We start from the raw sequence: 22,025 nt of genomic DNA, 5'->3' as shown, positions 1-22,025 counted from the left end.
TTCTCCCCAGTGAAGTCGTAAACTCCTCGGACAAGGAGTGAATGTACAAGCCTTGTTTGGTGGGCACTGCCCTGAGCTGGCAGCTTGGGGCTCTCTTGCTGGCTTACAGTCACAAGGGATCAGGAAGGCAGGCCACGTTAAGGGCCACTGCCATCCTCCCCGCTCCTTCCACAGGCCCAGCTGGACTTCTCAGGGCCAACCTGCGGGAGTTGAAAACTTTTTTCTTAGGGTCAGTTTTATAGAAAATGAATGAATGCTGGTAAGATCCATCTGGCTGTATTTGGACTGTTTTATCCCAAACGTAACTTTCAGGTAATAGGAAAGAAATCCTCCTCCCCACCCCACCCCCACTTACAGGAGTGCATTGAGGAGGAAAATGACTTTTCCTTACTCCGTGTTTCAGCAAGGTGCAGGCTCCTTGGGCCCCTGGCTGGAGCAGTTGAAAACTACCCGATTGGATCCATTTCTTCCATTCTTACCTGCGTGTGCCCTCTGAGAGCATCTTGGAGTGAAGTGAAGAGCTTTTGATAAGCTCTCGTGCTCAGGCATGAGGCTGTCTTCTGCCTTGTGGGTGGATGGGCTGTGAGCCCTGAAGCTTGACATTTATAGTTCCACAGATAACCCTGGTTGAATGGATGGAAACATCAAATAAATGAAGGACTAGCCAGCGACTTCTAGGGAATATTCAGACCTGCCTCCCCTCCTTCCCTCTTTTCTTCACCTAAACTGTGCTGTTCAAATGCACAGAAATCTCTGTAAGACCCCTTGGCGGAATTTTGTGCACTTGAGAATGAAGTGGACAGATGTGCATACAGCCCCACTTTTCTCTGCCCTGTGGTTGGTGGTCTGTTGCATTAAAATGACCTCGGGATGAGATTTAAAAAAAATAATACAGGGAATAATGTGTTACAGTGTGAATAAATGATGGTAAAAAGAGGTATAATGGACCACATTCCCTTAAATGCAGCCTTCACGTAATGAGGAATAAATCCTTTCTTCTTTTTCATTTCCGTAGCTGCATAGATACAGTTTTATAAACACCCTCTCTTGCCTTGCACAAGTCAGAGTACAGCCTCCCCAGGTGAAGTGCAAACCCTGGGCCGTGGCCTTGATGGTCCATTGCTCTAATCACTGGCTTCACGACCCTTCTGTACACTAGTCTGATCCAGTGAGCCAGTTACTAGGGGATTTTGTGATGTATATCTCCTTGGGAATTCTCAGTAAAGAGAGAGACCCAAACTGGAGGACAAGAGACCCATCTCTGGGATGGGATGATTGGCTTCATGGGCCTAAAAGGAGAGCTGAGATCCAGGCAGGCAAAGCAAATAGGGGAAGAGTGACCACATCCTGTTGGGACGTCTGTCTTATTAAGAGGGTCTGGGAGTGACGTTAACAGAGGTGATTGTAGCCTTAAAGCAGATGGAAGGAGATGATTATTTTGATTGGATTCAAATCATTCAGTAGAGAATGCTGTGATTGGCCGGGGTGGCCCCTGCGGTGATGAACCTGAGCAGGAAGAAGTTACTCTGCTGGCCTGTGAGTTTGGGAACTCAAAGCAGGGAAGGGTGGGGAGGTCTGTTTCACTCAGAACATCAGGCACTGGGACCCTGGCCTTTGACAATGAAAGGTCTTTGATAGATGCTGAAAATGCCTCCTTCCCTCCAATATGAAAGCTTAGTGTTCTTTTTGGAGTCTCAGGTGACTCTAATGTATCAACTGATACTTTTGATTATGATGTAGGTTGTATTTATGGCTAAGTCATGGGATGTCATAGATAACCATCTCCTTAATTGGGTGATCAAGGAATGGGCTCACAGGCCTGGCCAAACCCTGGGTGAGCCTGGGAAACCCCTTAAAGCCCTATGGTGCCCAGTTTGCCTGTCTGAAAAATGGGAGTAGATATACACTTGGCCCTTCATATCTGCAGGTTCTGCATCTGTGGATTCAACCAACTGAAATTCGATCCATGGTTGTGGAGGGCTGACTGTACTATACCATTTTATATAAGAGACTTGAGCATCCGTGAATTTTGGTATCTGTTGGGGGGGGGGTCCTAGACCCAACTCCCTGTGCATACAGAGGGACGACTGTATTCAGCCGTGTGGACGCAGTAAAAAATCATCAAATGAGGTGTTTTGAAAGGTGAGTGTAGAGGGAAGAAAAGAATTGATGCTTTTACTAAACCCTTGCAGCTGTTACCTTACTCTGTGCCAGAGCTTCCAGGGTGATTAGATATGAAAGGTCCAAATATGCCATTTTCCACAAAGACCTAACGTGACTTGCTTCATCAGAATTCTTTTCTGCTGGGGCTGGGAGTGAGCTCAGGGCCGAAGTCCTTCGTCTCCCATTTCAGCTGCCTGCAGTCATCAGAGTGGGTTGAAGTGACTCCTCCAGGAAGCCTTCCCTCCTACAACATGACCCATGTTCTGCTGTGCATTCCCATGTGCAGTGTTGCCTGTTGCTTATGTGTGAGACTGGGGTTTGGGGCTGAGTCCTGCCCCTTCCTAGCTGGGCCTGGTATCGTGGACTTGACCAGTGGGAGGAATTGGCGGAACAGTGCTGTGTGGCTTGGAGCATAGGATCAATGTGCGAAGCGGGAGAGACCAGGAAGGAGACGTCTGCAGGGCCATTGACGGCATGAACAGGGGTAGAGCTGAGGAATGACAGTAAGGAAGCCGGTGTATCTGGGACACAGAGGTGGGGATGGAAGGACTAAGCGTGAGTCTGGAGTGGTCGGAGGAGGCCACTTCACAAAAGGTCCGGGAGGCGCTTCTAGGGTGTCTGACCTTTGCCTTGAGGGCAGTGGAACAGGAGGGTGTCTCCAAAGGGCCTTAAGTAGGGAGTGGTGTGATCAGAGTTACCAGAAGTTTAAAGGAAGATTTAGAAAGGACAGGAGCAGAAGCAGGGAGAAGGGCTTAGAGTCTTTGGCAACAGTCCCCAGACAACAGATGCTGGACAGGTCAGACCCTGGATAGTGGCAGTCGGGATGGAGGAAGGAAAGAGACTCAAGAAATTCTTCAGAGATCAGATCGGGAGGACAAAGTGTTGAAGGAGGGCTGGAGGTTGCAATGAAGCTGCATCTAAGCATGTGTAGCTGATGTGACTTCAACCGTATGTGCCTTCAACCGTATGTGCCCAGGTCAAGAGAAAATCATTCAACTGGTGTTTTCAGGGGAGGAGGGAGAACAGCCAGTGTCCAGTTTTGGCACCTTATCAAAATCAAACATTATACACTTAGAAATACCAAGCATTGGACAGAATTCTACCACACAGAGGCATTATAGTTTGCGGAAAGTTGAAGTGATTTTCGAGGGTGATTTTGATGAGGTGCAATTGTTGCCTTAAACGCTGGCTCTCAAGCCCTGTAGTTCAGATACTCCCCAGGGCTCGTTGCCCTTTTGCCCTCTGCTGAGGGTGGCTCTGAATTCTATGACGGAACCTGGGCCCCTCCTCACTAGTCATCCCCAGGCTGTTAGCAGAGGCCTGACTGAAGAGGAAGTAAGCCCAGGCATGAGAGTCTCAGCCTGCATTTGTACACGTGCTTAAATAGCTCCAGGTGCCCCAACGTTTAAAACAAACAAATCGTGTCACTCTGGGCACATCGTTGCCCCTCATGTGTCAAACGAGGTTGTCAGACTAAGATTATTGGTGGTCATGGACGTCTGGTTCTCGGGTGGGTGTACGTTTTCCTGTGTCTATCAGAACCTTTTAAGAAACAAGTCTGTGGTGAATGCTACTGTGACTTGAACTTGCCATGACTTTTATGTTCCCTTGTTTTGCACGTATCAGTTTTAACACAAATGCAGCAACGGGTTCTGTCACTGTGTTGTACTCTTCTGTCTTTTGTTACTCAGTTTCTCTCCCACTTGCCTTTGTCAGTAAAGATGATATTTGAAAGAGTTCCACATCCAGCTGGGAATAAACTCTGGCCCGGGTCAGCTTGCTCAGGGAGCGGGCATCCTCGTGGGGCATATGGTCTGTGGTGAACCTGGGGAGGAAGTGGCCCTCCCGTGCCTGATGCCTCACCTCCTTTCCCACCACAGCCTGTGCCGAGGACTTCTTCTATGCGTCACAGGGAGGAGACACGTCCATCGAGGGTGTAGATGATGCTGAGGACTTTGAGAAGACGCGACAAGCCTTCACACTCCTTGGTACGGAACCTGGGGATGGGGAGAAAGGCCCAGAGGGTTGATCGCGTGGAGAAAAAGCGTGGCAATGTCCCGCTTTGCTTGCCAACCTTCGTGAGCTGGTGCGGAAGCCCTCTTGCTCTTGGTGAATATCTTCATACTCTTATCCCATCCCAACCCTTGGGCTCCAAAGCTTATGGCATGGAACTTTGGTGCCCTTTCTTTTTTTTTTCTTTTTTTTTTTTTTTTGCGGTACGTGGGCCTCTTACTGTTGTGGCCTCTCCCGTGGCGGAGCACAGGCTCCGGACGCGCAGGCTCAGCGGCCATGGCTCACGGGCCCAGCCGCTCCGCGGCATGTGGGATCTTTCCGGACCGGGGCACGAACCTGTGTCCCCTGCATCAGCAGGCAGACTCTCAACCACTGCGCCATCAGGGAAGCCCTGGTGCCCTTTCTTAACAATAGGATCTGAGAGTTGATCTCTGAGGCATTGCCAAGTACTCCTTTTCACTCCCTCAGGGCATTGACACCAATGGATGAAAGCCAAGAAGAGCCAGTGTCTTTTTGTGTTGAGGGTTTGAGGCAGTGTGTTCCAGCAGAAGGAACATGCCTTAGGGACCGAAACCACCCATGTTCTACAGTCAGGGTCTCCAAGTGGGAAACAGACTGCAAAGGTCTAGTAGCTCTGCCATATGTGCAGTGTTATTTCTGTTGTTGCTGTTTCCATGTAGAACTTAGCAGTGGAATCCATAAATCAAGACCTCTCTGTCCTTCTGGGTCATATAAGACAGTAGAGCTGGAGAAAACTGCCCCTTTCCCTGGCCAGTTTTGGGGGAAAAGAGCCCCCAAGTGGTAAAGTGGAAGGCAGTCTGTGCTTAACTGGCAAATTGAAGTGGTAAATTCCTGGGACCTTCAGCCAGAAAAGGGGAAGCTTGGGAAGTTAGCCTGAAATCCACAAAGTGGCTCAGGAGGACCTGGTACTTTTCCCAGCCCTTCCCTGATAGACATTTGGCTTCTGAGTCATGTGACCAACCCAGAGCAGCATTTCTTAGGTTCTTTGGGAATCAGGGAGGTTTCATCCAATGTCCAAATAAAGCATGGCCAAACAGGACATACCCTGATCTCCATATGGGGAGAAAGTCAGGACTTCATATGCTGAAATCTGAGTGCTGTTCACTTCTCTGGATAACTGGTGGATAGATGTGGTTTGCCTTTTGTACCCATGAGACAGAAACCACACTGGTTATTCCAAAAGAGAAAAATTACTATAATTGTTAACAAGAGCAGTAGTAGATAATTAACTATAAACAAGAGGATTTTAGGGGTCTAGAAATAGTGGGTGTAAAAGAACTGTCTCGAGGGCTTCCCTGGTGGCGCAGTGGTTGAGAGTCCGCCTGCCGATGCAGGGGACGCGAGTTCATGCCCTGGTCTGGGAAGATCCCACATGCCGCGGAGCGCCTGGGCCCGTGAGCCATGGCCGCTGACCCTGCGCGTCCGGAGCCTGTGCTCTGCAATGGGAGAGGCCACAACAGTGAGAGGCCCGCGGACCGCAAAAAAAAAAAAAAAAAAAAAGAACCGTCTCGAGGGTGAGGAGGAGCAGCCAGTACAGGAGCTGTTGACTAGGAGAGCCCCCCATGCCAGGCTGAGATTTCGAACACTTCTAGGAGGATGTGGCTGCCCCAAGATCAGGAAGCCCTCTGGTGGTAAAGGAACCTGCCAGAGGGTGTGGGCCATCCCTGGTCTGTGTAAGCAGCCTGTAGTGCCCTGGGGTGTGGTGGAGCCAGAACTTCTCAGAAGCAGCTGCTAATGGGGGAGCATGGCCTGAAGACACAGCTGGAACTCACCTGGCAGGTGGCTGGGCTCCTAAGATGAATACTGGTGACTGTGGAGGACCAGAACCAGGAATAGAAACAGCTTCTTGCTGCTCTTGCCTTGTAAAGTCCTTGCAGTGCCTTCTCTTGACCAAGTGTGACATGCCACCAGCAGGCCAAGGGGAAATGTTTACAGGGTCTAGCACCTGTGTGACACAGCAGGGCAAAGAAGGGCAGATTTGAAGCTGAGAGATGATAAACTGGGTACAGGTGTCCCTGAGTTCCCCAGCACCACAGAGCTGTTTTATTCTCCAGCGCTGGGCAGCAGGTATAGAGGAGACTTGATGTTGAGGAGGATAGCAGTCGGCTAAGAAAGGAGAAGGCCCCTGGAGTGCTGGTGTGAGCAGTGGGCATAAGCTGATCCAAGGAGATGGTTGTTCCCTCCAAGGCCCTAAGGAGACTAGGTACTTTAATTCTCAAAGCAAATGGAATTTTTAAAATTAATTATTTAATAAGCCGTTCTTCCCTACTCTTTAATAAACATGTCCATTTTTTAAATTCCAGAGGTTGGCAAACTTTTTGTTAAAGGACATGATAGTAAATATTTTGGGCACTCTTGGCCATACGATTTCTGTAGCAACTACTTAACTTTGCCACTGTAGTGCGAAAGTAACCATAGACAAAATGTAAAAGGAGAGACATGACTGTTCTAATAAAATTTATTTACAAAAACAGGCTGTGGGCTATGAGCCTTTCAGATTTAGTGTTTGATTTTTTTTTATTTGTTTTGTTTTGTTTCTTCCTGTAAAGAGGTACTGCTTATTCGGAGAATCCTGTATTAAAAAGGGACTTTCTGGTCAGTATAGCATAGGAATCTTAACTATCATTAGGATTCAGTAGTCAGTCATCCAATATCTACTACTTAAATTCCTACTATGACAGGGTGGTTAGGTCTTTGGAAATTGACAAAGCATTGGTTCCTAAGAATAAGAGAAGGGGAGAGGAAAGTGATATATCCCTCTCATCCTGTGATGAGCCCAGCACCCACTTCCTGACTAGTTCTTCTGTGGGACTTACTTGAGAGCACTCTACAGTGCTTTACTCCCTGTACAGGTACATAACCGTCCAGCTTCCTGTCTTGTCCTTGTCCAGAGGTTTCAGCCTCTGGCTTTAACTGATCTTAAATCTTTTGCCACTCTTACTCAGTTACACTCAGGACATGTACCTAAATTGTTCACCCTCTGGCTGTTTTTTGGATTATTAGTTTAAGTAAAGCCAGATGTTTGAACAACGCATGCATTTCTATAGACATTTGCAAGGACTTCCATCTGCGTAACAAGTATCAATACAGTCATTCTGTCACTCATGTTTCTGAGCACCTACTGTGTGCCAGGCACTGGGGATATAATGATGAAGCAAGAACAGGGATTCGCTGTGATTTTTTTTAAGTTTGTGTATTTTGAAGATGTTGTGTAATAAAAAGTAAATCCCTGACCCTATGAAGTTGACACAGTAGTGGTCATCTAACACTATTAAAGTCTAGAGTTAATTTGTCTAGTTCATGCTTGGATTGTCCACTTTGTTGATTATCTGAGTAAAGTTTTTAATCCTAACATGGCACATCTTTACTCCCATTTATATAGGTGTCACTGACTTTTTTTTTTTTTTTAAGCCTGAGTAAAATATTGCCTTAAAAATAAGTAACTGCAGCTGGGGAAGAATTTGGAGAACAACTGTATTATCTCTTAAACTGAATGGTAGGTCAACTGGTGTTCATTATATTAGTCTGTAGACCTTTTTTAAGTCTGAAGTATTTGGTAATTCAAAAAGAAATGATAACGCCTTAAAGCTAAATATAAATTTTAAGAGAGTATCCATGTCTTTGATAACTTACCTGCATAAATAACAAAATCGACAGTAGATATCTGCTGTCAGTGGCTCCAGAGTAGGTGTGTGTGTCTTTAACTGATGGAGCATATAGTGTGGTAAACAACAGCCCCCAGGGGACCAGCCAAGGGCCAGCTGGCCGTCCAGCCCCATAACAGCACCCCCAGGAGAAATTTCTCCTCTTCTTTCTCCGTTGGCACTTCAGATGTGTGTCACAGATGTTTGCAGGATATTATGTTGGGAGAAAAATGACTGCAGATAAATGACCATTCTTATTAAACTCATAAAAACATCCATAAAATGTTGGTTGAAGTGAAGTCCAAAATTGGTCCGCTTGATTGCTGCCTCTCCTTTGCTCTTGGAGAAGTGAAAATGGTAGCGTGACCCATCTGGTTTGATCAGGACAATCACCGTGAAGATATTTCTCTTTTAGTCCAAGGAGCCCCTTTGCCCTCTGAGCTGTTACTGTGAGTGGTAATTACTGGGTGAGGAGCCTGGATCATTTTAGGAGTCACTGGCCCAGAAAGGAAAATGAAACATTTTTTCTTAAGTCCTTAAAAAGAGGGTAAAACATCCTTTCTATCCTACCGTGGATATTGAGTGTCATTCATTCTTTTTTTTTTCCCCAGGAGTGAGAGAGTCCCATCAGATAAACATTTTTAAGATAATTGCTTCCATCCTACACCTTGGAAATGTGGAGATTCAAGCCGAGCGCGATGGTGAATCCTGTAGTATATCAGTAAGTTGCCCACCAGCACTAGAGATAACAAGTACACAATTTACTCTGTTCATACAGTTTTATACAACTGAAATGCCTTTACTCTTAGAGGACATTCATAGGTTATTTATTCTTAAGAGTAATGGTTTCTGGTCCCTTGCCGATAATTATTTAAAACAACAAATCCTTTTCAAATCAGCTGCTGTCAAGTTTCTGTCACTGAGAGCAGGGGATTTAGTGGTTACTCAATAAATTATTATTATTATATATATATATATTTTTTTTTTGCGGTACGCGGGCCTCTCACTGCCGTGGCCTCTCCCGTTGCGGAGCACAGGCTCCGGACGCGCAGGCGCAGCGGCCATGGCTCACGGGCCCAGCCGCTCCGCGGCGTGTGGGATCTTCCCGGACCGGGGCACGAACCCGCGTCCCCTGCATCGGCAGGCGGACTCTCAACCACGGCGCCGCCGGGGAAGCCCGGTAAATTATGTTTGATGGTTTGATTTCCCAAGTCCCTGAGGTCCCTGGAATTCTACACTGTTATCAGCTCATGAGTACTTTCAGTCTGTGCTTGCAGGGATCTGAAGGCGTGTTGGACACTGTCTCCAAGGAGCTTACAATCTAATTGGGTGGACAGGACAGATAACCGCAGTTGTCAAGAGTTTGACAGTACAGAGGAGAATGCTGAGACATCTGTATGACATAAATGCTCTTAATGACTTCCTTTCTTGGTGCCCAGTGTAGTACCGTATATGTGGTAGATAAAAAATGTCTAAGTGGGTGGGTGGGGGAACACTGCCAGTTACAAGTAGTATAGACAGCATGTTGCATGCTCTCTGGTATGTGATGGTGTTGGGCTGGGCTACAAAACTGATATTCTGACCTTGAGTAAGGAATCTGCAATTGTTTCTTTCTTTTATGCCTCTTTTGTGTCCATTTATGGCCAAGTCCTGGGAGGTACAAAGTATGATTCTTGCTACCAAGGTCTTAGAATTTAAATAACTGCGGAAATACAGAAGACAGTACTACAGAATATGAATGTGGGCATGTGTCCAGGCCACGCACAAGCTGATCCTTTTTCAGTTGTGCAGACATTTGTTAACCCAGTTAAACCTGGCCCTGCCTTGAGGGAGAGGAAGTCCTGAATGGTAGCTGGCATTTGGCCGAGCTCATCACCCCCGTTACACCTACGAGAGAAATAGCCTTGGGTTTGGAGCCCCTGGCCCCATCCTCGGCACGGCGTCTGCAGCCTCATGAGAGGATCACCCGCTGGGCCCAGTGTGAAAGCAGGGAATGCTGGAGCTGGGCAGTGCTCGGTGCCCCGGGACATCGGCATGTGTGCATGTGCCTCTCTGCATGTATGTGCCTGTGTGTGGGGGGGCTGTGCGTGTGTGGCGGGGCAGTGTGGTTGGTCGTGGTGATGCTGTGAACGGATTGAGGTGGATGTGGGCAGAGGAGAACCTGGTGCCTTGGTGGGGTGGCGGATGGGCCTCTAGTGCAGGCCAGACACTCTTTAGGGCCAGTGAAGCATTGTCCCTCTTGAGAAAGGCACAGAGGGTCTGTGCCTCCCCTCCCAGCACGTCCCCATAAATGTCCCCTGGTTCCTTAGGGCAACCGTACTCTGCCTAATGTCAGGGACAGGTGAGATTAGGAACATTGGCATTGAAGAACTCCTGATTTAGGCTGGCCAAATGCAGGAAAGCTGACAGATTTCCCTTGGCCTCCACCCTCCCCTCCCCCAGTCTCCTCCTTCTCAAGGTCACATCCTGGTCACATCCCCCATCGTGGGTTCTTACAGCGTTCATGCCTCTCCTCCATATCTCTCAGTGTGGTTGTAATATTACATTTATTATGTGATGATTTGCTGTGTGTCTCTCTCCCTCATGAGACTCCAAAGTCTATGAGAACGCGGACTGTTTGCTCGCTGTTGTATCGCCAGCACCCAGCACAGTGCCCAGGACTTGGTAGATGCCCAGTAAGCAGATGGATGGACGATGGAGGCTCCCGAGGCTCAGGGGTGACACAAGTGAGCAAATAGATGAGCACGGGGTGGGGCTGACGGTGAGACCCGAGGACCAGGGCCAGTGAGTTCCTGGGCGCCTGTGGCTGTGGGTTGAGTGAAGCCAGGGCCTCTTTGGAGAGCCAGGACTTGGGCTTATCAGGGGAGTGTCTCTGATCTTAGAGTTGATCTTCCGCACCAGCCTCTGCAGGGACCTTCGGGTGAGACGGAGAGTGAACGTTTACTGGTGGTATTTGATCGACGCCCGTTTCCCCCACTAAACTCCAGGACAGTGTCTCCTGTGCTCACTCTTCTAGCCCTGACACACACTGGCACCCACTGAGTGTGTGTGTAAAGACTGTGTGAAGGAGGGCTATCAGGGCACACTTGGGGAAGGCGGGGTACGGAGGGCACAAGTGGTGCTGGAGGGAGGGGAGGATGCCTGACAGGTGGAGGCTTGGACACCAGGCCCTTCCTCTCAGAGACGACAGGAAGTCAGAGGTTTTTGAGCACAGGTGCGTGGTCTAGGCTGGTCTCATATTGTTCTCCAGTGAAAGGCTGTGTCGAGAGCTAATTGAGAGTGAGAAATTGGAGTCAGGGCTGCCAGGGTTCAAATCCTGGTTCTACCACTTACTGATAGTTTCTTACCTGTTTCCTTATCTGCGGGCAGGGGTGATATGACCCACCTTGGCACAGGGCTCGAGGGCTTGAGTTCTCGACTGTTATCATCATTGTTGGCAGAGCCAGAGTGGACCTTCTGAGCATCCGTCTCCCTTCACAGGGTTGGAAGGACTAAGGCCCAGAGAGAGGAAACTCTGTCTCTAAGGTCATAATGACAGTTCGTGGCAAAGCCCAGCCAGCGTTCTTGCTCCACACCACTGCCAGCCCTGCCACTTCCTCTGGACGGGCTGTCTTCCACCGGCCTTATGTTCCCCATCCATGCCCAGCACGCTGCTGGGCACGCAGTGTGTGCTCGCTCGAGAAATGCTTTGCTAAATGGTGGCTAGTGCAAGGATTTTGGTTTATGCCTTGGGTGCGTAGGGTGGACCTCCTACTGTGGAAGGGGTGTCTGTCCAGATGCAGTGTGCCTTCTGCTTGGTAGTTGTTATTTTTAATTAAAGCATGAAAATATGTTCCATAACTGCCAGAGTTACCTTGGAGACGCAATAGCATGCAATTACTCGGACACCAGAGGCAATTTGTTTCTTGAACTTGGCAATATGGGCCCACAGAACTCATCAGCTGCCTATGATGCTGGCTGTCTTTAATGGATTTAGCATCATTTAATTAAGCTTACGTGTAATTGCATAATGTTAAATCAGTTTCAGTTAGTACCTTTAATCAACATCAGGAGTGGGTAATAGATGGGCAGGCCACTCCCTGCTGCAGCCGATGGGAACCTGTCCCATGGTGATGATTGAAAAGTTCCAGAACTTGTGGAACTCTGTGTGTGTGTGTGTGTGTGTGTGTGTGTGTTTACAGAGGACGTTAACAAGCTGGTTCCACCACGTTCAACCTACTGTCACTCTCCCAGCCCCCCACTTTTGTTGAGTAAAGTCGGTTAATGGCCTTTGTAACTATTACTCCAACTCCACAAACCATACTCTGGAAAAACTGGCCTTAATGATTTTTGGAGGTTCTTTCCTACTCTGACATTTTATTATTTTGTAATTGTGTGTATTTGGGTAGATGGATTTTAAGTATCTGTAGGAGGGAGAAAAAATGGCCTGGAGAAATGGTACAGTTATCTGTGTTAATTTTCATTGAACAAGCCTGCATTTACGTGGTGGCAGCCTCATCAGAAAATGATTCCCACAAGCAATTCAGGGCCATTAGGAGGTGGCACATGACATTCTAGAGGATTCCCTTTCAGCCTCGGAGTTATTAAGCTCTCCAGCAGGCTCACGGCTGGGTTATCAACTTCCTCTGGGGGATTTAGATGAGGGAATGAATAATGGGCAAGAAGAACCTCTAGAGGAAAAGCAGGTTTTCTGTGGGGTGTTGTGAGTTGGCAGCAAGGGGGACCCAGGACACCTACACACTTGGGTGAAATAAGACCAGACTCTGTGGGTGACTTGGTTGTCCGGGGCTCAAGGGCAAGGTGATGTGATTGGTACTTTGGGTAATTGAGGGTCAAGATGAAATGCAGCTGGCTACCTTCTTCTCTGGGGCTCAGTTTCGTACCTGTATGGCGAAGGGACTTATGCTGGAGGCATCCCTAGTTTTCCCAGCTCTAAACATGAATATCAGTTACAGTGTTCCAAGTGATCTTCCCAAGTCAAAATTTGTTCCTTATTTTTTGCCATTTGTCCCAGCTTTCCACCTAGATTCACTTTCTTTCCAAGTGGCAAGTGCTTACAGAATATACATAAGTTCAGTTGTGTGTTTCGTATGACCGGGGCTAAGATGAAAGCAAATCTGCTTGGACGCTTAGGACGGTGTGAGGTCAGTGTCCTGTCATCGTCCAGGGGGTCAGCTCAGGGCTCGTTTCCGAGCGCACTGCTCTAGACCACATGCGAGCCCAAGGTAACACTCAAAAGCGAGGACCTTGGGCTTCCCTGGTGACGCAGTGGTTGAGAGTCCGCCTGCCAATGCAGGGGACACGGGTTCGTGCCCCGGTCCGGGAAGATCCCACATGCCGCGGAGCGGCTGGGCCCGTGAGCCATGGCCGCTGAGCCTGTGCGTCCGGAGCCTGTGCTCCGCAACGGGAGAGGCCACAGCAGTGAGAGGCCCGCGTACCGCAAAAAAAAAATAAAATAAAATAAGCAAGGACCTTTCCGGTGCTGCGGATTGAGCACTGCACGTGGAACTCTGCAGTTGGAAGCTACATTCACTGTGATTTTGCCTCTGGCTCCTTATTCTTAACGGATTATCTGTTCCGAAGTTATCAGTTCTCATCCTGCACCCTTCACTCCGGAGCCCTCTCCTCCAGTTACCCTTCGGGCCCTGGCAGGGGAGGAGGGGACAGGGAAAGTGGAGAGCTGTTTTGTAAAGCCCTGCTGATGACTTGTTCATTAGCAGGTATTATCAGTTTGAGCAACACTCTTTGGGCCCCAGTTGTCACCTAGTGGTGTGAGAGTGCATGAGGTGGCTAGGGCAGTGGCTAGGGATGAAATGGGGTCCTGGGGGGCCTAGAGTTGGGTTCCTTCCCTCCCTAGAGCATGGTGGTGGGCTGTCCTCCACGCCCCTCCTGAGCCCTTCTCCCATGTCTCTTCCAGCCCAAGGATGAACACCTGAGCAACTTCTGCCAGCTGCTGGGGGTGGAGCACAGTCAGATGGAGCACTGGCTGTGCCATCGCAAGCTGGTCACCACCTCAGAGACCTACGTCAAGACCATGTCCCTGCAGCAGGTGGTCAACGCGCGCAACGCCCTGGCCAAGCACATCTACGCCCAGCTGTTTGGCTGGATAGTGGGGCACATCAACAAGGCGCTGCACACCTCCCTCAAGCAGCACTCCTTCATCGGCATCCTGGACATCTACGGGTAGGACGGTGCCTGCTGCCGCCGATCGCTGGTGTCTTCCTGCTGGCATTTTAGAGCCAGCGGGGACCCTGGAGACCTTCCTGGTGGTTCTCAACCAGGGGAGTGTGAAATACGGGGGAAGGGGGCATTTTTGGTTATCACAGTGACTGGGTCTCTGCCGGCACTTGGTGGCCCAAGGCCAGGGATGCTAGGTGTCCTACAGTACAGAGGACAGTCCCGAGGAAGAATGGACCCTATCAAACACAAGTAGCTCCCCCACTGAGAAACCCCACAGACATCCCTTTGTCCTTTTGGGAAACTGAGGCCCAGAGATGGCAGTGTCTTGTCCAACATCAGACTGGAGGTTTCTGTGAACTTAAATTCAGGTTTTCTACTTCAGTTATGTTTTAGTTAAAACTATCATCCGACCTCATTCACGATGTCACCAGTCAAGGTGATTGTTTTTAACACTGTAACTGTGCCCAGTGCTGCGATACAGATTGATATTGTGTGTGGTCATCCCTGAAATTTCTGTGCATTTTAGAATTCTAGCCTAGTGGAAAAGACGGCTACTCATAACAGTGTAACTTACAGGGAGAGGCCACCTGGCAAGTAGAAAGTGTACTTCACTAGGCCCTAGGAGACTGGCTTTCTGACTCATTGCTGTCCCCAGCTAGCTGAATGACCCTCTACAGATCACAGCCCTTCTCTTCTTTAGTTTCTATAGCTTGAAAGGAAGTTTTGAGCCACAAGTCTCTCTTAGGTGCATTCCAGGTCCTTCTAGAATTGCTTGAAATTATATGCACTGGGTTGAAACCTTACCTGCACTTCTTTTATGATCAGTGTCCTGCCCTCTTTAAGCTAATAATAGATGAAATCCTCCTGGATCTTCATATCATAGAGGTCATGGTTTCTGTCTTAAAATAGAACTTTGGACGCTTAGAAGTGCAGAGCTGTAACAGCCGTGATACTCTGGTAGATACGACTGCTCAGTGGGCTGACAAGCTGGTGCTCGCCTTATGTTCAGGCTGTAGTAAAGGAAAACCTCCTCTAGAAGCGGCCGCTTTCCCGTGCAAAGATAGGCTGTCCCAGCTCTGTCTCTGCTGCTCTTGTGCATCACTGGGCTTCGAATCAAATCATGTCACATGCTGTGGCGCTAAACTTGGTTTCTGGCATCACAGAGGCTTCCAGAACATGCTGAAGAGTTAAGTCACATGCACGAGCTACATAATACAAGAGACAACAGAAGAAATTGTAACAGGGTTGGTTTGAGGGTTTGGACACTTGGTGCTGTATGAGTTTCAAGGCAGAAGAGTGCACGCTTGTTGGCACAGTCAGGAAAAGCTTCACGTGGAAGGGGAGGCTTGAACTCGATCTTTCAAGGAGAGAGTAGAACACGGGCTGTGGGGGGAGACCCTTTGGGACAGGAGCACAGTCCCGAGGGTAGGAAAAAAGCCACCTCCTAGGTGATGAGGAGCACAGTGGAGGATGACGTGGGGGGAGGCAGGAGAATGCCTCCTCCCCGGGCTCTCCAGGGTTCTAGCCGAGTGACTGTGGACATGGCACTTCTCTTCTGCTCCGTCGAGTGCCTGCTTTTTGACTCAGCCCTTCCAGTCGCTCTGGGGAGAGCAACATAGAACAGTCTGTGCACCGTGGAAACATACTACCGAGCTGTCAGTAATTAATTCTGTGTCATTCATCCCTCCGCCACGAGTATTTTCAGGTAATTGGGTTTCAAAAAAACTGACCTTTAGTGTTACATTCTGATGGAGGAGCTAGAGAAAGTCAGGATGCAGCATCTGACCTGGTTCCCTTAATCTCCCTGGGCAAGAATCTATTTTTACTGAGTTCTCGGTGTGGGAAGATTAATGTGGAGACTCACTGTTCCTGTTGTTGTTTTTTAACATCTTTATTGGAGTATAATTGCTTTACAACGCTGTGTTAGTTTCTGCGGTATAACGGAGTGAATCAGCTCTATGCATACCTGTATCCCCATATCACCGCCCTCTTGCGCCTCCCTCCCACCCTCCCTATCCCACCCCTCTAGGTGGACACAAAGCACCGAGCTGATCTCCCTGTGCTATGCGGCTGTTTCCCACTAGCTATCTATTTTACATTTGGTAGTGTATATATGTCCAGGCCACTCTCTCACTTCGTCCCAGCTTCCCCTTCCCCCTCCCCGTATCCTCAAGTCCATTCTCTACATCTGTGTCTTTATTACTATCCTGCCCCTAGGTTCATCAGAACCATTTGTTTTTTTTGATTCCATATATATGTGTTAGCATACAGTATTTGTTTTTCTCTTTCTGACTTACTTCACTCTGTATGACAGACTCTGGGTCGATCCACCTCACTACAAATAACTCAATTTTGTTTCTTTTTATGGCTGAGTAATATTCCATTGTATATTATGTGCCACAACTTCTTTATCTATTTGTCTGTCAATGGACACTTAGGTTGCTTCCATCTCCTGACTATTGTAAATAGTGCTGCAATGAACATTGTGGTACATGTCTCTTTTTGAATCATAGTTTTCTCAGGGTATATGCCCCGTAGTGGGATTGCTGGGTCATATGGTAGTTCTATTTTTAGTTTTTTAAGGAACCTCCATACTGTTCTCCATAGCACCTGTATCAATTTACATTCCCACCAACAGTGCAAGAGTGTTCCCTTTTCTCCACACCCTCTCCAGCATTTATTGTCTGAAGATTTTTTGATGATGGCCATTCTGACTGGTGTGAGGTGATACCTCATTGTGGTTTTGATTTGCATTTCTCTAATGATTAGTGATGTTGAGCATCCTTTCATGTGTTTGTTGGCAATCTGTATATCTTCTTTGGAGAAATATCTATTTAGGTCTTCTGCCCATTTTTGGATTAGGTTGTTTGTTTTTTTGATATTGAGCTGCATGAGCTGCTTGTAAATTTTGGAGATTAATCCTCTGTCAGTGGCTTCAGTTGCAAATATTTTCTCCCATTCTGAGGGTTGTCCTTTCATCTTGTTTATGGTTTCCTTTGCTGTGCAAAAGCTTTTAACTTTCATTAGGTCCCATTTGTTTATTTTTGTTATTTCCATTTCTCTAGGAGGTGGGTCAAAAAGGATCTTGCTGTGATTTATGTCATAGAGTGTTCTGCCTGTGTTTTCCTCTAACAGTTTTATAGTGTCTGGCCTTACATTTAGGTCTTTAATCCATTTTGAGTTTATTTTTGTATATAGTGTTAGGGAGTGTTCTAATTTCATTCTTTTCCATGTAGCTCTTACGTTTTCCCAGCACCACTTATTGAAGAGGCTGTCTTTTCTCCATTGTATATTCTTGCCTCCTTTATCAAAAATAAGGTGACCATATGTGCATGGGTTTATCTCTGGGCTTTCTATCCTGTTCCATTGATCTATATTTCTGTTTCTGTGCTGGTACCATACTGTCTTGATTACTGTAGCTTTGTAGTATAGCCTGAAGTAAGGATTCCTCCAGCTCCATTTTGCTTCACAAGATTGCTTTGGTTATTCGGGGTCTTTTGTGTTTCCATACAACTTGTAAAATTTTTTGTTCTAGTTCTGTGAAAAATGCCATTGGTAGTTTGATAGGGCTTGCATTGAATCTGTAGGTTGCTCTGGGTAGTAGAGTCATTTTTACAATGTTGATTCTTCCAATCCAAGAACATGGTATATCTCTCCATCTGTTTGTATCGCCTTTAATTTCTTTCATCATTGTCTTATAGTTTTCTGCATACAGGGCTTTTGTCTCCTTAGGTAGGTTTCATTCTTAGGTATTTTATTCTTTTTGTTGCAGTGGTAAATGGGAGTGTTTCCTTAATTTCTCTATCAGGTTTTTCATCGTTAGTGTACAGCAATGCAAGAGATTTCAGTGCATTAATCTTGTATCCTGCTTCTTTACCAAATTCATTGATTAGCTCTAGTTGTTTTCTGGTAGCATCCTTAGGATTCTCTATGTCTAGGATCATGTCATCTGCAAACAGTGACAGTTTTACTTCTTTTACAATTTAGATTCCTTTTATTTCTTTTTCTTCTCTGACTGCTGTGGCAAAACTATGTTGAATAATAGTGGTCAGAGTGGGCAACCTTGTGTTTGTTGTTCCTGATCTTAGTGAAAATGGTTTCAGTTTTTCACCATTGAGAGCGATGTTGGCTGTGATGTTTGTTATATATGGCCTTTATTAGGTTGAGGTAGGTTCCCTCTATGCCCACATTCTGGAGAGTTTTTATCATAAATGGGTGTTGAATTTTGTCGAAAGCTTTTTCTGCATCTATTGAGATTTTCAAATGGTTTATATCCTTCAGTTTGTTAATATGGTGTATCCCATTGATTGATTTGCATATATTGAAGAATCCTTGCATTCCTGGGATAAACCCCACTTGATCATGGTGCATGATCCTTTTAATGTGCTGTTGGATTCTGCTTGCTAGTATTTTGTTGAGGATTTTTGCATCTGTGTTCATCAGTGATGTTGGCCTGTAGTTTTCTTTCTTTGTGACATCTTTGTCTGGTTTTGGTATCAGGGTGATGGTGGCCTTGTAGAATGAGTTTGGGTGTGTTCCTCCCTCTGCTATATTTTGGAAGTGTTTGAGAAGGATAGGTGTTAACTCTTTTCTAAATGTTTGATAGAATTCACCTGTGAAGCCATCTGGTCCTGGGCTTTTGTGTCTTGGGAGTTTTTCAATCACATTTTCAATTTCAGTGCTTGTGATTGGTTTGTTCATATTTTCTGTTTCTTCCTGGTTCAGTCTTTGAAGGTTGAACTTTTCTAAGAAATTGTCTATTTTTTTCAGGTTGTCCATTTTATTGGTATATGGTTGTTTGTAGCAGTCTCTCATGATTCATTGTATTTCTGCAGTGTCATTTGTTACTTCTCCTTTTTCATTTCTAATTCTTTATTTAAAAACTTTTTTAGTTTTTATAAACTTTCTTTTTTTAATTAATTAATTTATTTATTTTGGCTGTGTTGGGTCTTCGTTGCTGCGCGCAGGCTTTCTCTAGTTGCGGTGAGCAGCGGATACTCTTTGTTGTGGTGCATGGGCCTCCTATTGCAGTGGCCTCTCTGTTGCAGAGCATGGGCTCTAGGGCGTGTGGCCTTCAGTAGTTGTGGCTGGTGGGCTCTAGAGCGCAGGCTCAGTAGTTGTGGCGCATGGGCTTAGTTGCTCCGCGGCATATGTGTTGGGATCTTCCCGGACCAGGGCTTGAACCCGTGTCCCCTGCATTGGCAGGTGGATTCTTAACCACTGCGCCACCAGGGAAGCCCTCTAATTCTGTTGATTTGAGTCTTCTCCCTTTTTTTCTTGATGAGTCCGGCTAATGGTTTATCAATTTTGTTTATCTTCTCAAAGAACCAGCTTTTACTTTTATTGATCTTTGCTACTGTTTCCTTCATTTCTTTTTCATTTATTTCTGATCTGATCTTTATGATTTCTTTCCTTCTGCTAACTTTGGGGTTTTTTTGTTCTTCTTTCTCTAATTGCTTTAGGTGTAAGGTTAGGTTGTTTATTTGAGATTTTTCTTGTTTCTTGAAGTAGGATTGTATTGCTATAAACGTCCCTCTTAGAGCTGCTTTTGTGGCATCCCATCGGTTTTAGGTCGTCGTGTTTTCATTGTCACTTGTCTCTAGGTATTTTTTGATTTCCTCTTTGATCTCTTGGTTATTTAGTAGTTTATTGTTTAACCTCCATGTATTTGTATCTTTTACAGTTTTTTTCCTGTAATTGATACCTAGTCTCATAGCACTGTGGTCAGAAATGCTTGATACGATTTCAATTTTCTTAAATTTACCAAGGCTTGATTTGTGACCCAAGATATGATCTATCCTGGAGAATGTTCCATGAGCACTTGAGAAGCAAGTGTATTCTGTTGTTTTTGGATGGAATGTCCTATAAATATCAGTTAAGTCCACCTGGTCTAATATGTCATTTAAAGCTTGTGTTTCCTCATTTATTTTCATTTTTGAGGATCTGTCCATTGGTGAAAGTAGTGTGTTAAAGTCCCCTACTCTTACTGTGTTAATGTCTATTTCCCCTTTTATGGCTGTTAGCATTTGCCTTATGTATTGAGGTGCTCCTATGCTGGGTGCATAAATATTTACAATTGTTATATCTTCTTCTTGGATTGATCCCTTGATCATTATGTAGTGTCCTTCTTTGTCTCTTGTAATAGTATTTATTAAAGTCTATTTTGTCTGATATAAGTATTGCTACTCCAGCTTTCTTTTGATTTCCATTTGCATGGAATATCTTTTTCCATCCCCTCACTTTCGGTGCGTATGTGTCCCTAGGTCTGAAGTGGGTCTGTTCTAGAAAGCATATATATGGGTCTTGTTTTTGTATCCATTCAGCCACTCTGTGTCTTGTGGTTGGAGCATTTAAGCCATTTACATTCAAGGTTATTATCTATATGTATGTTCCTGTTACCATTTTCTTAATTGTTTTGGGGGGTTTTGTGGGTCTTTACTTCTCTTTTGTTTCCTGCTTAGAGAAGTTCCTTTAGCATTTGTTGTAAAGCTGGTTTGGTGATGCTGAATTCTCGTAGCTTTGCTTATTCTTAAAGCGTTTGATTTCTCCATCGAATTTGAATGAGATCCTTGCTGGATAGAGTAATCTTGGTTGTAGGTTTTTCCCTTTCATCACTTTAAATATATCCTGCCACTCCCTTCTGGCTTTCTGAGTTTCTGCTGAAGATCAGCTGTTAACCTTATGGGGATTCCCTTGTATGTTATTTGTTGCTTTTCCCTTGCTGCTTTTAATATTTTTACTTTGTAATTAATTTTTGATAGTTTGACTAATATGGATCTTTGACTAATATGGATCCTGTATGGGACTCTCTGCACTTCCTGGTCTTGATTGACTATTTCCTTTCCCATGTTAGGGAAGTTTTTGACTATAATCTCTTCAAATATTTTCTCAGACCCTTTCTTTTTCTCTTCTTCTTCTGGGACACCTATAATTCAAATTCTGATGCATTTAATGTTATCCCAGAGGTCTCTTGAGACTGTCCTCAATTCTTTTCATTCTTTTTTCTTTATTCTGCTCTGCGGTAGTTATTTCCACTATTCTATCTTCTAAGTCACTTATCCGTTCTTCTGCCTCTGTTATTCTTTTATTGATTCCTTCTAGAGAATTTTAAATTTCATTTATTGTGTTGTTCATCTCTGTTTGTTTGCTCTTTAGTTCTTCTAGGTCCTTGTTAAACGTTTCTTGTATTTTCTCCATTCTATTTCCAAGATTTTGGATCATCTCTGCTATCATTACTCTGAATTCTTTTTCAGGTAGACTGCTGATTTCCTCTTCATTTGTTTGGTCTTGTGGGGTTTTTCCCTTGTTCCTTCATCTGTTGCATATTTCTCTGTCTTCCCATTTTGTTTAACTTGCTGTGTTTGGGGTCTCCTTTTCACAGTCTGAAGGTTCATAGTTCCTGTTATGTTTGGTGTCTGCCCGCAGTGGGTGAGGTTGGTTCAGTGGGTTGTGTAGGCTTCCTGGTGGAGGGACTGGTGCCTATGTTTTGGTGGGTGGACCTGGATCTTGTCCGTCGGGTGGGCAGGGCTGCGTCTGGTGGTGTGTTTTGGGGTGTCTGTGAACTTAGTATGACTCTAGGCAGCCTGACTGCTAAAGGGTTGTGTTGTGTTCCTGTCTTGCTAGTTGTGTGGCATGGGGTGTCCAGCACTGGAGCTTGCTGCCCGTTGGGTGGAGTTGGGTCGTAGTGTTCAGGTGGAGATCTCTGGGAGAACTCTCGCCAGTTGATATTACTTGGGGCAGGTAGTTATCTGGTGGTCCATTGTCCTGGACTCGGCTCTCCCACCTTGGAAGCTCATACTTGACACGCGGCCAGAGCACGAAGACCCTGCCAGCCACACAGCTCGGAAGAAAAGGAAGAAGAAGAAAAAAGAAAAAGAACAAACAGATACTACCCCAAACCAAATGGCAAAAGCAAAACTAAACAGACAAAATCACACAAAGAAACATTTACACACACACTCATTAAAAAAAACAAAAAAATCCCAACAAACACAAACAAAAAAT

The 22,025-nt window shown here is 46.0% G+C and overlaps 1 protein-coding gene across 1 annotated transcript in view; it reads left to right on the top strand.

Annotated features, from left to right (window-relative positions):
* MYO5B (myosin VB) overlaps nt 1–22,025 on the top strand; it is a gene marked incomplete at its 3' end in the record, with an annotated part of 387,279 nt that overhangs the window by 233,867 nt on the left and 131,387 nt on the right. Inside the window, exons 8-10 of the mRNA XM_081252328.1 lie at nt 4,044–4,151; nt 8,453–8,562; nt 13,759–14,024. Coding sequence (XP_081108454.1) covers nt 4,044–4,151; nt 8,453–8,562; nt 13,759–14,024 — 484 coding nt within the window. The remainder of the gene's footprint in view (nt 1–4,043; nt 4,152–8,452; nt 8,563–13,758; nt 14,025–22,025) is intronic.

Source organism: Mesoplodon bidens (genome assembly GCF_964165515.1).
Source record: "Mesoplodon bidens genome assembly, chromosome: 13".
Lineage (NCBI taxonomy): Eukaryota > Metazoa > Chordata > Mammalia > Artiodactyla > Ziphiidae > Mesoplodon > Mesoplodon bidens.
The sequence above is the reverse complement of the archived record's forward strand: the minus strand, read 5'-3'. Positions and strand labels throughout refer to the sequence as shown.